The sequence below is a fragment of the Pleurodeles waltl genome, chromosome 4_1 (assembly GCF_031143425.1).
Source record: "Pleurodeles waltl isolate 20211129_DDA chromosome 4_1, aPleWal1.hap1.20221129, whole genome shotgun sequence".
NCBI classification, from domain to species: Eukaryota; Metazoa; Chordata; class Amphibia; order Caudata; family Salamandridae; genus Pleurodeles; species Pleurodeles waltl.
In genome coordinates, this window is record NC_090442.1 from 381390818 (window position 1) to 381406713 (window position 15896).

Consider the following 15896-nt stretch of genomic DNA (forward strand, 5'->3'; position numbering starts at 1 on the left):
GGAAAAATAAAAAAATCACAACAGCCTTGCGCAGTTAAACTTTAGTATTCTCCTCGAACTTTTCCCAGTGCGTGAGTTTTATTCTTCTAAAGACATATGCATGCACTGGGAGGTGAAGCTTGGGGCTCCAAGTGCCCATACTTTGACCTACTAGCAAGTGCCAAAGAAGGAAGGTGAGGGCTGAGAATTCCCTGTGGTGGTGGGGTTTTTCAGGATTAGATGTTCGCCCTGTTCACCCTAAGGATACCGTGGCCCAACCCTACAACAAGGATGCTACGAAATATGATCACTCTACGACTTGAATCAGTAGGGGGTTGTGTTTATCATGGATACTTAGGTAAATCCAATATTAGCTGAGGCCTAGAGAGCCTGCAGGCGCTTGTTGATGACATCACAAGAGTAAAATATATGGCATGAAATGCTTATTTGGGTGTTTATCTGACTTTTGGATGACTTTGAGCACTGAACGTTTACAGAAGCGCCAGGCAAAGAAAGCCTTGCCATAAAATCTTAGTAATAGTATTTGTGCAAATCCATGCTCTGGAACAATTCTGAGCATCTTACACCCAGCATAGAAAACCTGTAATTCATCCTATCAAAAATGTGCTATTAAAGAAAGAAAACGTAGGAAGATGAAAAGGTGATAGGAAATCAACAAAAAATGTGAACAAACCATAAAGGTAGAGCTGACACTCAAGATGCAACAAAAGTAAATACCACATGGGTGAGGGCATGCTCCTGGCCAGACTAAACTATGGGTCTACGAATACAGACCCACTGGACATAAGTATGAGCTCCATTACACTTGCGGAGTGCAAACTTCGCACTTGTAAACATAAGCAGCAGTGCCAAGCAGAAACACCTCACCAGTAATGGACAATTATGAGTTAATCCACACAGAATGGGAATAACCATGATAACCCATTTCTGTTGGGTCAAATTACACAAATAATTCCCCATTCTATGCGGATTAATGCTCCCACTTACTCTGAGCAGACAGTATATGTGCAGAGAGGGAAAATATGTTTGAGGGTGAGATCTGGCTGTGGTCTTGCAGAGGGGGGTAGACGAACTGCATGCTTACTTATGTTTTAGGAGATGGTTGGGCAGGAGCCATACCCCCTCCTATGCCATGGAGTATTCTACAGCCCCTGTCAAATCTGCACGATTTTACCTCCCAGAACTTCTAGCAAGTAAAATCGGGTCAAGTATTCCTGGATCCTGAAAATTCTGGTGTGGGAAACCTGGACCTTTTGCAATCAAGCAGGGCACCATCCCCTTTGGGAATACACTTTGCTCGACTCGTAATCTAGGCCATTGTCACGCCAGTGGTTTGGAATGGCTACCATATGTACTTGATTTTAGTTTTGCTAAAATATCACATTTTTCACATTTAAAGTCCAGTAAGTGGAACCCAGCAAGTATGGACGACATTTTCCAAGTTAAATTCGGTACATGTAAAATGTCTGCAGACCCACTGACTTCAATATCTTGCTCTTTGAAGAGGGCAACTTAACTGAGTAAGTCACACATTACTAGATATTTTACCCTTCAATTCTTCAATACAGCGAGAACACCATACTAATACATCCACCACAAACCAGATCATCTATAGTCCAGTGGGACAAGCTCAGTTTCATGTTCAGTTTCACAGTCCGGGCAGTTCACAATGTTAGATGGCCAAATCAATGGCAAATGTGAATTGTAAAAATACCAATTGTATGACTTTCATAACTTTACCAGTGGCATTTAGGTGAAGAGCCTCGGTCAGCACTGTTTTCTTTAGCATTTCCAACTATAATGTGCTGAGAAGTCCCACTGAGACTCCTTCATTATATTACCCAAAGTATTTGACACATATCGTGGTACCAAACTTGTTCCAACTCTATGTGCTTCTGCACCACTATTATGCAAAAGAACTTTTGGAAAATCAAGGGAAGGATATGAAAAGGGGGGTAGTGCATTATTTACTTAATTACTTCAACAATCAATTGTGACGTTATTATACACATTTATGCCATTCCCATATAAAGATCAGTCCTATTCGTCCCTCTCTAATCTATTTCGTTTAATAACAAAAATATGTTACATAAAGACATTAATATTTGACGATAAACGAAAGGGGACGATGCTAGTGGTATACATGTGCGTTTACACCAGAATGGGATTGAAATCACACAGGGATTTGCAAGCGTGTAAGGGTGACAGCGTCAGCATAAGTGATGGCATATTGGATTGCCAATGTTTGGGCAATTTTCGATGCATTATGTTGTACCGTATGAACAATGGAAACATGATTTGAAAAGACAAAACTGACTAAAGAAGCAAATGTATTTTAGAACTAGAGGAGCTGAATACCATACACGCATGACAACTTCTAAAAATATTTCTCTGTGTGAGGAGGGGTCGAGGCTTTGTGCCAAGCACAGCCAGGGCCCCTCCCTCACCACAAAAGAGCGTCCATATGTGCGCTTGAAACGCACTGTACAGTGGTTTCCAGTTCACCATGCAATGGCAGCTCTTCACAGGGAGACTGTTTGAAGGGAGCCAATTTTGTGTGACAAATGGTGGTGCCAAGTGAGTTGGAATGTCTGGCAATATAATCCTTTGATGTACATAGGCCTTTTCGTTTTGGGAATGTTGGCAGGCAGTTACAAATACAGGTAGTGAAGTCTGGAAGTGATAGGACCACTTAAACCAGGTTTTTAATGGCAACTACATTTCACTAGCTTGATATAATTTGTCGTGAAACGTTGGCGTGCAGCGGAATGGGCTCTCTTGGGTGGGCCCTAGTCTGACAGCAGAGCAGCACAAGGGATCTCTGAGAAACAATTGTTCAGTCGACAACTTTCAGTTGTTTTGGAAACCGTTGGAAAGTCATGGGAAAGGTTGCTGTGAAAGTTTCTTGGGCCTGCCTCAGTGAATCCTGTATGGCCCTGTTTACAATTCGCAAGAAAACAGCTGCTCTCGGCACATCAGGAGCCGGTACAAAATGTCCCTCTTCTACGAGCCCACTGGGCGAAGCTCTGCAACTTGCAGATGGACTGTCCCCCGTGAAGACGTATTCACACGATTAACACATTGGCTTAATGGACCGAACCAGTTCCAGACTCGATTCACAGGTCTTTTTTGAGCAAGGGACTCGTTGCCATCTTTCCTTAAATCATAAATAAGACAGTTAAACAGCACTAGGTGGATTTCTACTTTTCACTCTATAAAGTTTGAAGAACTGAGGAAGGAGCAAGGCTACCACTTATTTTGTTGTTTATGATTTTCCTTGGATCAGGGCAGCGAGGCATGTAACATTTTTGATAAAATATTATATTATTCACGTGGTGTGTTCATAAGCGTTTTAAAATAGCTCCAGGACTCGCGTTCAATTTGGGAATGATTACAAAGGAAATATTAGGAGTCATAAAAATATGATTTCAAGGAAGGATACGTGAGGGTGTCGCAAATAAGAGCGACTCTGAATTGTCTTCAAACAATGCATAACGTTTTTGTCTTTTCTAGTATTCTAGTAGCTTAAAGCTCCTTATTTATCCTGCGCCGCTACGCTGTGAGACTAGAAATTGTCCGTGTTTGGCTGGGCCTGTGCATTGTTACACACGGGTGTGGCCAGGCCCCCTCACTCACTCATTAGACCATCAAACTAGGTTCACATTTTCAAGGAGAAAGTCAGAGATAGGCGCAAAACCGCGGCATCTCTCGTGACTCCTGCGCGGCCAACAACTGCGTCACTCGGAGCGCGCGCCTGTGCGCCGGGCTGCAGCGAAGTGACTCCTGGTTGATGCGCTCAGAGAAAGGGGCCATACATCAGCCACGTACTTGTTCTACGGATATTTATGGTGTTTCCGTTTTGCATCTGAAGGGCTTTCTTTTGGCACGAACAATTTATCGAGAATCACTGCTGCTTTAACTAGTTTAAATTGATGCGGTTTAAGTAAACTTGGCTTCTTGGGAAAGACAGACCCCGTTCATTGAAACATAATTATTCACTTGCAATTTTGCGCTCACGTCAGACTGCAAAGTGAACTGGGAATAAACACCGACTCGTCAATAAACCTGTGGCCATTTGTTTAATAATGGGGGTCTGTCTGAGAGGTCTGCTAGGCTGGAAAGGGCAGAGCGTCAACCTGAAACAACAAACCCTTGATGCTTTCTTTTGCTGCACTCGCATTCTTCCTTCCACGCAAACTTTACCTACAGTAAAACCAACATAACACCAGGGCACTGTGCAAGCACAGCAGGCTGAAAGGAGCATTGTCTCAAACGGTTTCGTCACGAACACGCTACTTCTCCTTCCCACCCCACTCCATGCCGCCATTTTCCACATTACCCGCTTGTGTACGGCGGCCGGGAGGGCAGACAGGCTCGATGGGCGCTCAGAGCAAATCCACAATTTACTGCAGCATCTCTGCTTTGGATATCGTCCTTCTGCACTAAACCCTATTAGATGTTTAATAAGCCAGCTACATTACTCACTGGGCAGTTAAAAACTAATGTGAAACGCCTGCCTGTCGGGGATGGAATTTATTAATCAATAGGCGGAGATAGCTGCTTGTACACATTGACACCAGGCCACCTAAGCTTGTGACAGCTTATGTGACATTACCCATGTGCTGTGTTCTATTTCTTTCCTGAATTTACATTTCCTGTTTTAGACTGGAGATGATTTGTGGGGCACTAAGAATGGTTATGGATATTTATAGAAGCTGTCACTACAAGTCCCTTAAAAAAAATATCGATGCCTCTCTGGGATTGAAAGAATATCACAATAATGGCACCGTCAAAGTTAGGGCATTTAGCAATGAGGTTGCTGAAGGAAAGATTTGCTCAAGTTCTAAGGCAGGTGGAAATGAAAGCATAGGACACACCCCGGAATCTATGTTATGCAGTACGGGATGGTTGAAACAAAAGGGAATCAGTTCAAATATTCCACCATATTTTCAAATCAGTTTAAAACACATTAATTTACACAGACGTTGCCCCAGTTCATTCTGCCATATGGAAAACGTGCCAAGTTTTTCAACAATACACTGCTCTGTAGGGTGGATTTCACGCCTTTTACTTAAGTGCAAACCTTTAAAGATGGCAGGGTAGCTTTGCAAGCTATTTTCTGGTCCAAAAGGCACATTGTACAATTAGTTATCCTGATGCAATTTCCTTTAAAGAATTAGCAGGACAGTGTATTGACTGGATGTAATAAATAACGTGATTTTCAATGTGCTAATTGCATTATTTTACCCTGCAACTTAAAAAGAATTCTGCCCTACTAACAAGTAGAAAAAAAATGCACATCGTATTCCTGAAAACCTGGTATTTGCCTGCATGTTGAACGTTGTGGACTAATGACGGTGCAGATACTAAAACCTTAAAAAGGCTCACAATGAGTAACAAACTAAAAACTCACAAGGGCTAGTTAGTGTCCCTTTAAAGAAAGTAACCGTTGATGCTGAGGACTTAAGTTGAGGATAGAATGCATGACGTATTTGAATGTCAGAGAGCCCCTTAAAGTTACAGTCTAGATCTTAGGGTAGCCATGGGTCTTCAATGCTTAGACTTATTAAGATGGCTAGCCTGAAATGGCGTAGCAAAATGTGTTTGAACCCAAAGCTTTCTACTGTGGTAAAGAAAAAACTATGGGTGGGCAGTGAACTCTGCTTGCGGAGTTTTTCCAACTCCGTGCCCCACTTACAGTGAGGAGTCCTCCATGGCAGAGTTTTTTCCTCATTCACAATCACCAACATTAAGTTGGCGAGCGCAAGTGAGGAAAATCTTGCTCCAGACCACCTTCTAGCGGGATTTCTCAACGCAGGCAGTCGAGGATGGTCGCTACCACTTGTGTTGAGAAACCTTCTGTTCCACTTGAGGAAACTGCTGCTCAAGTAGAAAGTATACTTGAGTGGCAGAAAAGAAGCAGTGCCCTCTTGCACTGCATGTGGTGCTGCTTGCACTGATATCTCAGTGCAAAACAAACACCTGGCGCTAAAAATCAGTGTGAATGGTGCTACCTCATGCACCCTGCTGCTTGCAGAACTCCGCATATAGTGGCTGAGTTTTTGGGTCACTTAGTGGAGTTCCGCATAGAGGAACTCCCAGAACTCCACCAGGCCTAAAGAAACCCTCAGCCTCATAACCACCAGTTTCACACTGGAGAGCCAAGCTCCTGAACACACACCTCTGGCTAGAGGAATACCATCCTGGCAAGACTTCCAAGGGCTATATAGCTCTTAGTTAGATACTCAGAATAAGGCTGCCAGGCTGGCTTCCAGAACAAGTTGCCTATCCCCATCAAATTTCTCTCCTCCTTTTTCCACCAAGAGATCTTCCTGCCGACCAGACAATGTCATCTAACTTCTCCAATAGCCCAGTGGGCTTGGCGCTGCAATTTCTTACCACTGCTGTGAGTGACCAAAAAACCCAGAGTTCTGCACAGCTGCACCAAAGCTCCAGATCTCTCATCCACCCTCACACAGAGGAACGCCCAACTTCCTAACACCGAGAAGTACTGAAAGAGAAAACCTCCTCTTGCACTCTAAACTGACTCCAATCAAATAAAGCAGTAAGTAGCGGCTTGGCTCACCCACAACCGGAATCGCACAGTGCAGATACTCGATAAATCATAATGCCAAGTGTTAGCTTTCTGCTTACACAAAATAAAGTTCTTTTGAACCTCACATTCTCTGTACCCTGGGTAGCAGCTGATGCTCATTGCATCAACGTAGAGTATTGTTTTTCCATAACCGCCCTGGTATAGTCAAACACTTAGTCAAATAATGAACTATTGCAGGGGATCAGGGCCCCAGTATAGCAAAACTAAACACACTGCTCAATGTTTAAAAACAATGGAGTGGGTGGGCCTCTGTAATTAATTATGAGTCATATCCAGCCAAATGGAGCAGGGCAACTAGAGAAGGGAGTACTATTTATACAATAGAAAAATGCTTCACATACGTCAAGCAGAAATGCATCTGAACTCTGGTTGAACCCCTGCTGCGGATCTTTGTTCCACTGGGTCCCGTGGCACTCGAATGTATGTGCATTTAGATGATGATCACACTGCATTGTTCCTGCTTCGGGAAGAGACTGTGAGTTCCCTTTTGAAATGCACCAATGGCTCTTTGGATTTACAAAGAGGAGCATATGTCATACGTGACAGAAAGTGCGTGGCTTATTATAGCCGTGGACATGGGGCACGCACTCTTAGATATTACTTTATTTGTAACCCCACTGACGTGTCGAAAATATTCAAAAGTCTGCAGAGTGTTTCCAATTCCCTCCACCCTTGCAAAATTGAAATGAACGTTTATTCGTATGCTGCCAGTTCATTTAGTTTGCCTCTGGCCACTTCTGCGTCTTCCTATTCTGATGGATGTCACAAAGCCGTGTCATCCTCATTATATGTCCTTTGTTAAAACAAGTACAAATATGACATAGCTTCATTATAATTATTAAAACATAGCCAATAATTCTAAGTATAAGTTCACACAGAAGGAGGGGGAGCAACAACAACTTCTTTACACTGAGGACTAATTAAACAATATTGTGAATTGAGCAATATTATACATCCCTCCATGCATTTGCTGTCTCTGAGAAATGCCCCAACAGCAAAAGAAACTGTAGAGAACAGTCTTCGCCTATTTATAACTTAGCAGCAAACACATTAAAGCGGAAATGGATGGACAAGCAACCAACTTCCTGGCTGACTGTACCTCCCCTAAGTGGCACTGTCTGGACCTCTACCATCTTAGGTAAAAATACAAAGCTACACTACGATGAGACCAAAAGTACCTTTTGGAAAGGGCATCAGCTATTTCAACCTTCGTACGGCCAGCGTACAACGCATAACTATTTCACTATCTGTTTCACTGCACTGGCAGTATCGGTGGGAGGTCCACACACTAACTGGCTGGACCTTTGGTGGCAGAATATCAAGCTCAAATCTTAACACAAGTGAGAAAGATACTGCTAATTCCACAGGAGCAAGTTAGACTTTTCCACCCCGCATTTTTTTAACATAGTGTTATCTGACTGCTTAAAACATTTATTAGTGGAAATCTCCCTCCATCAGGATTAACATAAACAGAAAAGGGTTGATACGGTTAGCAATACGTTCCAACTCTCAAATTATTAAATTTTTCTTATATACTCTGGCCAGGTTATTTTCTTCCAAGCTTCCTTTCCCCATACATTGCTATAAGGTAGTGAAACAACAGCTCCTAATGGACTGGTCTAGGTCCCAGCCCAAAACAACAGTGTGGCACGCTTCACCATACATATGACCAAGATCAAACGTTTATCCAGACAGTTTATAGCAGTGCTTGTTGAAAATGGAAGAAAGAGCAGCGGCTTTAGGTATTTCATTTTCATTAACTGAAGCCTGTAGCATGGAGAGGTGAGGTGGTGATAGTTCTAAGTTTGGGCACAACTGCCTTGTCATCTGAATTGGCTTTGTGAGAGGACCCTGTACTGTCTCTGACCCTTGTTGTAAGTGTTGCACACACAGGACCAAAATTAAACTGACCAGCGAAACATCTGGTGCCAAATCCACCAACAACATCCTCAATGTGGAGGCTCCCTTAAGCATCTAAAGAGCATAAAACGGTTCTGTGTCCTGACAGATACCCATTTGAATGCAATTAAAATCGTATTAACGGTGTGCTCAGAATTTCCCAAAAACTCCATAAATCCATCTTGAAATTCCAATTAAATCTTTTTTTCTTTTACTCACTCTTAGTCTATTGAAACCAGATTCTCTTCATACAGCCCCAATCACGCTGTCAGCAGCAAAACGACTCTAATTAGGGGTGAATCCTGTTCTCCTACAACAAACAGCAGCAAAGCCAAAAGGTCTGACTTGCATTTTTAATCCTAACTAAAATATTTCAAGTGGCCTGTGGCAGATGAAATGCATTTATGAGATAAATAACTTAATATGTGATAATTCCATGTACTTTTAAGATGTAAAAGATTCCCACATGGATTGCAATAAAAGCATTCCTTGGGATAACTTAACAACCAATAGCAGGAGTAGAGAGGTAAATACTCCCCTGGAATGAACCACCTCCCACTCCTAAGTATATGTCAAAGAACTGGTAACAATATGTCATGCTCTGCCATCAAGCCAGATCTAAAAATTATAAATGTCCAGTTGTACCCGGACCTAATTATCAACAGCAACAGTATCAGATTTTACAACTGCAGTACAAGCTAAACTCGTGAATTTTCCCCACCACTCAATCAGTCTTAAATCATTGTTATGTAGATAATATGTGGGAGCCTTCTTCCGCTTTATCCTGGGAGGCCCAAAAGATGCAGAGACAAAGCTAGACCGATTCCAGAGAGTTGGTCCACCGAAACCAGTGAAAGGCCCCCCTGCAGACATCTCAGCATGTGTCCATGATTTTCAGGTAAAAGAAGCTATCCTGCGCCAAGCCCATGAGCTACACCAGCCAGTTCAGGGGCATTCACCGTTGTTATACCAACACCTAGTGACCATCACACTCCAGAAGAGACGTGACTTCCGTCCAGTCACAGCGCATTTAAGGAATGCTGGGGTCCCCTACTCCTGGGACCACTCCTTTCCGGATCATCTTCTGCCTTGAAGACAACATCTATCAGCTCAGATTCCGCAAGGAAGCTTGCAGAGTGCTTGGTATTGAGGACCCTCTCCAGGAGAACAAACAAATCGCCCCCAGAACCAGAAGGCGCAACAACAACGGTGCTGGTGGAGGCCGCACCAGCCCTCTGCAACTATGCGCCTTGACCCAGAGACTATGGCCTTGGGACAAAAGTCTGTATCCGCCATGCTGCCTGGGGACACCGACAAGCCTGATGCCCCCTGATGCCGGGGGTACTTCATGTCACTACTTTGCTGGCTGGTGGGTGGGGCTGAAAGAAGTGGGAATGGGGATCCCTCTGTCTTAACTTGATCCTTCTAGCTATCCATGGATGGCATCCCGAGGTTCCCAGTCCTCATCATTCTGGGTCTACTGAATCCTCTGACTTACCCACTGCACTCTAATGGAGATAAACAAATGGCCCTGGCCCTGGGTGCAGCACAAAGGTTACACTCTCACTCTGGGGTACAGACAAAGCCATACCTCCCGGTTACAAAGGTTATGGTTCATCTTGGGTATGGAGAAGCTGTCTCTAGCTAGAGAACCTGACTGTACTTGCTATGGGAATTTGTGGGCACCCTTCATTCATCTCCATTTGTCTGAGTTCCGGGAGTTAACTTGCTCGGCCTATTTGCAACGACTTCGCTTGATCCCAGATCCGATCTCGATGGAGCCCTTGTTTACCTCTGGGGGACCCAGGTCTTGTACATCCACAACCTGACTTAGTATTCTGCCAATGTTATTGACCACACAGCTACTAATTGAAAGAAGAATTGGGGGGGGGGGGGGTCAGGGGAAAAGGGGATTTTCGATTTACCTGTTGTCATCTGATTTACCTGTTGTTTTAATTTACCTGCCTAACCTACATTGCTAGCCCTGGGGTTGTAGGCGAAAGCTGTGTACATGAGTGTACCTGTCTTGTGCTCTCAAATGCAGCTGGCCCATGAAGTTGTAGGCGATATGCACCTTAATGCTAGTGATGGCGTTAATAATAAACATAATTGTTCCATAAATAGACTGGGTGAGAATCTGAATATTCTAAAAAGAGTGCATGCTTAATTTCTAAACAATGCAATATGTTTTTATTGAAGCATTTCGCTTCACTCTGCTCTTCTCTTCCTTCTCCCACCACTGGTCCGTTGATCGGTCTGTGCATTTAGCTACCTATTCCTACTGAGCAATCACCCGTCTCATTTAACGCCTGTCTACCTATCTCTCTATCTATGCCTATCTGTGATTTTAGCCTGTATTTATCCATGCATCTATCCACACATCTATCTCTTTTTTCCTCTCTCTCTCTGCTCCTCTCTTTTACTTTTATTTTTACTTTCCTAATGCCTGTACTGAATGCTTCAGTGTTTCATAGCAGGTTCTATTTAGAGGCTTCTTTAGGTCCCAGGTAAACCAAAACATGCACAAAAGAATTTTCAAACTTAAATATGAATAAAAGTAATTCTCTATCCACAGTCCAGTGTCACATTCGTGTGGTGAAAACTACAGCGCGGGGAATGATACGAGAGAGTAAATGGGAGGAAGCTCTCGCTGACCTGAATCTGTTGCTGAAGAATGTTGATTTTGTGTTGTTGCTGTAAAAGCTGCTGCTGCTGTCTTGCTATCTGTGGAGAAAATGACAATTGAAACATTAAATTAAAGTAATCTATGTGAACAAAACTGACACATTTCACTTCCCACAAAGTACACAGACTGAATTTAGGGGACCATCATTCATCACAAGGAAGCAAAATGATTAATCTTTCATCTCAGAGCAATCAATGCCAGGAAAAAATGAACATCAAGTTTGCTATTTAAATTTTGATCTGGTAGCAGGACATCATTGCCAGTGCAAGCTACATTCCCCTAGCCAACAGTTTTGCAGTGGTTTTTGTACCATTAGTAAGAGCAATCTCGTAATACTTTTTATACATATGGTTTTCAATCATGATTCATTGGCTCATAGACACTACTTTTATATTATTGTACTTACGTATAGGGGGTTTCTCCCATCTATTTTCATCTATTGGCCTGCTACTGTGTAATTTACATGTTTCTTCCACCTACTATTCAATATAGCAAGTGCAATAAGTCAGCCCACATCAGCCACTGATTAACTTGTGAGTGACGGCATTCTGACTTTTCACAAGGAGCACCAAAGTAGTTCCCGACCAAATATTTTTGATTGTAGCCAATGATTTGTTTGGCTTTATGGGGACTAGACAGATTTTCCAAAAGTACATTTTTTCAAAAACTATGACAAATGGCAGATCCACTCACCATACCAGTGCTTGTTTTAAATGTCCCCAGTTTAGTGAGATACAAGTAATGAGGCATACAGAGATGAAATGATTTTCTTGAGATCATTTTTGATTGTATAAGGATGGAGACACATAAAGTCTTTTGGTCCAAAGATACCAATGTAGCAGTTGCCAGACAACACACTGGCATTTGTTCATTGGAATCAGGCTTTCCTCCCTTCTTACTTCCTGAAGATGAGGTATACTAATGTCCTCCTACCCGATTGAAGTTCAAAGTAGAGAACCTGTTTGATGTGTTCACAAAACAATATTCAGCAGGGAAGAAAGGAGCTTTTCACAGTATCATTGTCTGAAACTTTAGATTCTTGTGTATCATCCTTGATCCATTTGGTCAAATTTGAGCCCAACACTGTATAGTTTTTTGTCTCTCCTTATATGAAGGCATTAACATCAGCACACCAATGGAGATCCCTCAGTGAGAAGTTTAGAGTACGTTTATTTCTTTCCTCATTTATTCCTAATTATGTTTTACAGAATTTCCAACTGCTTATCCATCACTCAATTTACGGCTCAATTGCCACATATTATACGATTAGTAATCCTGTGCACCTCGATGTAACTATTTGCAGGGAATTATCAATAATGCTGTGATGATACAAACCTCATTCAATTAGCAGATTAGAATGAGGTTTGTATCATCACAAAATTATTGATAATTTCCTGTGAAGTGCACAGGATTACTATTCATAATATGCTGCAAATGAGCAAGAGTAAACGAAGCACTGGAAAAGCCAACATATCTAGGTTAACTTTAGTGTGAGGCACATGGGAGAGAACCAGTAGGATGTGACAAAGAGAGCTATCATTGTAAAGTAGTCACTCATACACAGCAATGTAAGCACTTGAGTGGAGGCAGAAGGTTACTGTTCACCATCCAACAGCATTAAATTCACATGGTTGGGCCAAAACACAATTGCTAAAGTCTCGAGCCAGTGGCTGAAAGAGGCTAGTCTAACAAAGCCAATGGCTGAATGTGGCACCAAAGGCCAATCGATGTACATAGTTACAATAAGCCTTTTGAAGGCTACACTGCCATTTTACCGACCTACAAATATACCTTAGTAGCAAAGGAGAGTGCTCAGAAAATGTGGGCACATATCTGTGTGTGCAACATTACATGTACTGTGTACCTGAAAGATGTACTAAATTTGTCTGATGCGTATGTGATATGAAAGTGAGGTGTACACTACGTCAGTCACAGGCCCTGCTGTGTCTCCTATGTAACATCCACAATTTGCATAATTTAAAGACCGCATATACAGAGATGTATTCCACTGACTCAAAAATAATAGTCGCATAGTCTAAATGTATAATGAAAACCAACAGTGCCAGCGACCCATCTGGCATACTATGGCAAACACGGACTTCAAAATTTTACTTTGGGGTCGGTTCATAAAGACTGACACCAAGTGGAGCCTCGGACCCATTTTTACAGAAACCATCAAAGCATTTAAATATCACACAAATGCTGGAGATGCTTTATATTGCCTTTTGTGGGTTTAAGGATTCCCATTTGTTAGAAATGCTTTATGTACCATGTCCTACCTACCTCTGTGCCATGAATGTCACATACACAGCTTTATTGAAATACCACCTTTGTGGAGCTTTTATTTTGTATGCGCATGGCTTACCACATACATAGGTGGTTTGTTTTTCTACCAGTTTCATTTGCATTTACAGGAATTCCAAAAAGTGTTCTATACGCTGTATCTCAAGCTAAAATAGCAACATTTTAAGGTCAAGCCTACCACATAGTACAAAGACCTATTGTCAGTTTACCAAGAACTTACAGTGGGCTTAACGCTGACCCATTGCTTATTTTTTACTGCCTTAATTTTTACTCTCATTTGCTTGCTTCTTATTCATTGGCTTGCTGTGCCCGTCTTGTGTCCTTCCACTATTCACTTTTAGGTATATTTAGGTATATTTCAGAACAACCTTTTTTGCTTTAGCACTTTGCCAATACGAGTTTCTTTGCCCTCACACTAACACTCCATGTAAACATATGGCAAATGCTATGTAATTGTTTCCATTTTGCTGCCTTTCACTTCTAGACACTCATGGTATACGAAACCCACAGGTTTGGATGTAAAAACTACGTGCAGAAGGAATGCCCAACTTGCAAGCTTTCAGCGTAGCCTACCAAATCAGGATCGTATTCCAAGACTTAAATAATGGATCCTTTCACATATTTTGTTTGTTTCTGTTGCTCCTTTTGGGGGGGGGAAGGGGGGAGTGATCAATAGGGAACACTGACTTCTAAAAATCCTCATCCAAAGAAGAATGCCCATGGTTATCTCTCTAGCCAGAAGATTGACTCAGACCACTGGGCCACAGCAAAGGCAAAAATAAACACTAACTGCTCACCTGGTCCTGCTGCTGCTTGGTCAGCTCCATTTGCTGGCGTTGCTTCTCGATTTGAGAAGCTGCCAGCTTTTTCTGCTCATCATGGGCCGCCAAGAGCTGCTCCCGTAAACTGGTCAACTGGTTAATCATGCCCATGAGCTGCCTCTCCTTCTCAGCGAGGCTTTCCGGAGTCCCTGTGTGGAAGGACAAGAAAGGTGTTAGACAAAGCACAGTTACAGACACCAGCCAAGTACCATCTCCATCAAATTCTACATGCATCTATGAGCCTAGCGTGCTCTGTATCTGCCCATCATTTGCCGTCCAGCATCAACAGCAAGTTCAGAATGAGACCAGTTAATAATACATGTGGAGCCTGGAGGGAACCCATTATTTTGTTTAGACTAGACACGTTCTGTTTTGTTGTGAAAGTCCTTAATAAAATGTATTAGCTGGTCAGCTAGTCGTGCTACATAGGGTCATTACATCAGCCAGCACTCACACTGATATTTCTGCATGAATTCTTACAACCATTGCCATGCCGCTACATTTTCTTCTTGTACATTTACTGCATGCAAATGTTATCGAATAGACTGCTGTCTATGGTGAAAATGTGAGTTTTACTGAAATCCGCAGAGTGACTTATTTTGATTAGGTAGCACGGAAAGAGGACTTCAAACACCTTCAGATAAAAACATAGGATGTTCACTCAACAATGTCTTCTTCAAAGTCTACATCAGTCTATTATCTGAATACTACTGTTCCATCCTGGAAGGGTTATGTAGTCTACTCGTGGCTCTGATACACAAATTTAAGTATTGAAATTAAAACAAAAAGAGCTGGCTTAACTTGCAAAAAGAACAGGCTTGTTTACTCATTTGTATCCAAAGTGCATTTACTAAATGCAATTATTGTCAGTAAATGGCCATGCAATCCATGTTATGGTCTTCTGAGTCTTAAGAAGCTGGGCAGTTCTGGATTGGACAAGTACCCAGTGCTTCAACCCACTGAGCCGTTTCTCTGACATTAACCAGGCAGGTCCAGGACAAAAATCAAAACTAGTCCTTATTCTGCCATCGAAGAACGACCTTTCACTGCCTACTGTGATGTGTGGGCTTTCGCAGCACTGCGAGAGGGTGTTGGATACAGTTATGTTCGCTCATGCAACTAAACTAGTGTATCTTATTGGACTAATAATCTATGCTATTGAGGAAAATCGATACAACATGGTTGAAGCACACTAATAAAGCATCACCATAGCGACATGTTTCTTTTTTAGTTTAATAATCGCAGTATTACAATAAACACATTAGCGAACGTACAGGATCATTCATGCTTACAATTAATACAATTTAACACCTTATGGACACCACCAGATATTCGTACAACAACCTAGTTTCTAGAATGGTAAATTGCATTGGTCAGAGTATGCTTGATAAACCCATTCACCATGTTAACATTGAAAACTTTAGGCCCCCTCAGCGGTCAAGGTCGGTCCACAGGTACAATCGGGTTCATAGAACGCGAACAAAAACTGCTGAAGATTATACTCCTATCTTTCACTCTTTTGTCATAAATTATCTTATAAACCCAACATTTAAAATGTTAGAAACAATGC

General features: G+C 42.2%; 1 protein-coding gene across 5 annotated transcripts in view; it reads right to left on the bottom strand.

Moving 5' to 3' along the window:
* SOX5 (SRY-box transcription factor 5) overlaps nucleotides 1–15896 on the bottom strand; it is a 451433-nt gene that overhangs the window by 206171 nt on the left and 229366 nt on the right. For all 5 annotated transcript variants that reach the window (XM_069228573.1, XM_069228572.1, XM_069228575.1 and 2 more), the window contains 2 exons: nucleotides 14303–14475; nucleotides 11171–11239 (listed from right to left, as the gene is read on the bottom strand). In XM_069228573.1, the coding sequence (XP_069084674.1) occupies nucleotides 11171–11239; nucleotides 14303–14475 (242 nt within the window). The remainder of the gene's footprint in view (nucleotides 1–11170; nucleotides 11240–14302; nucleotides 14476–15896) is intronic.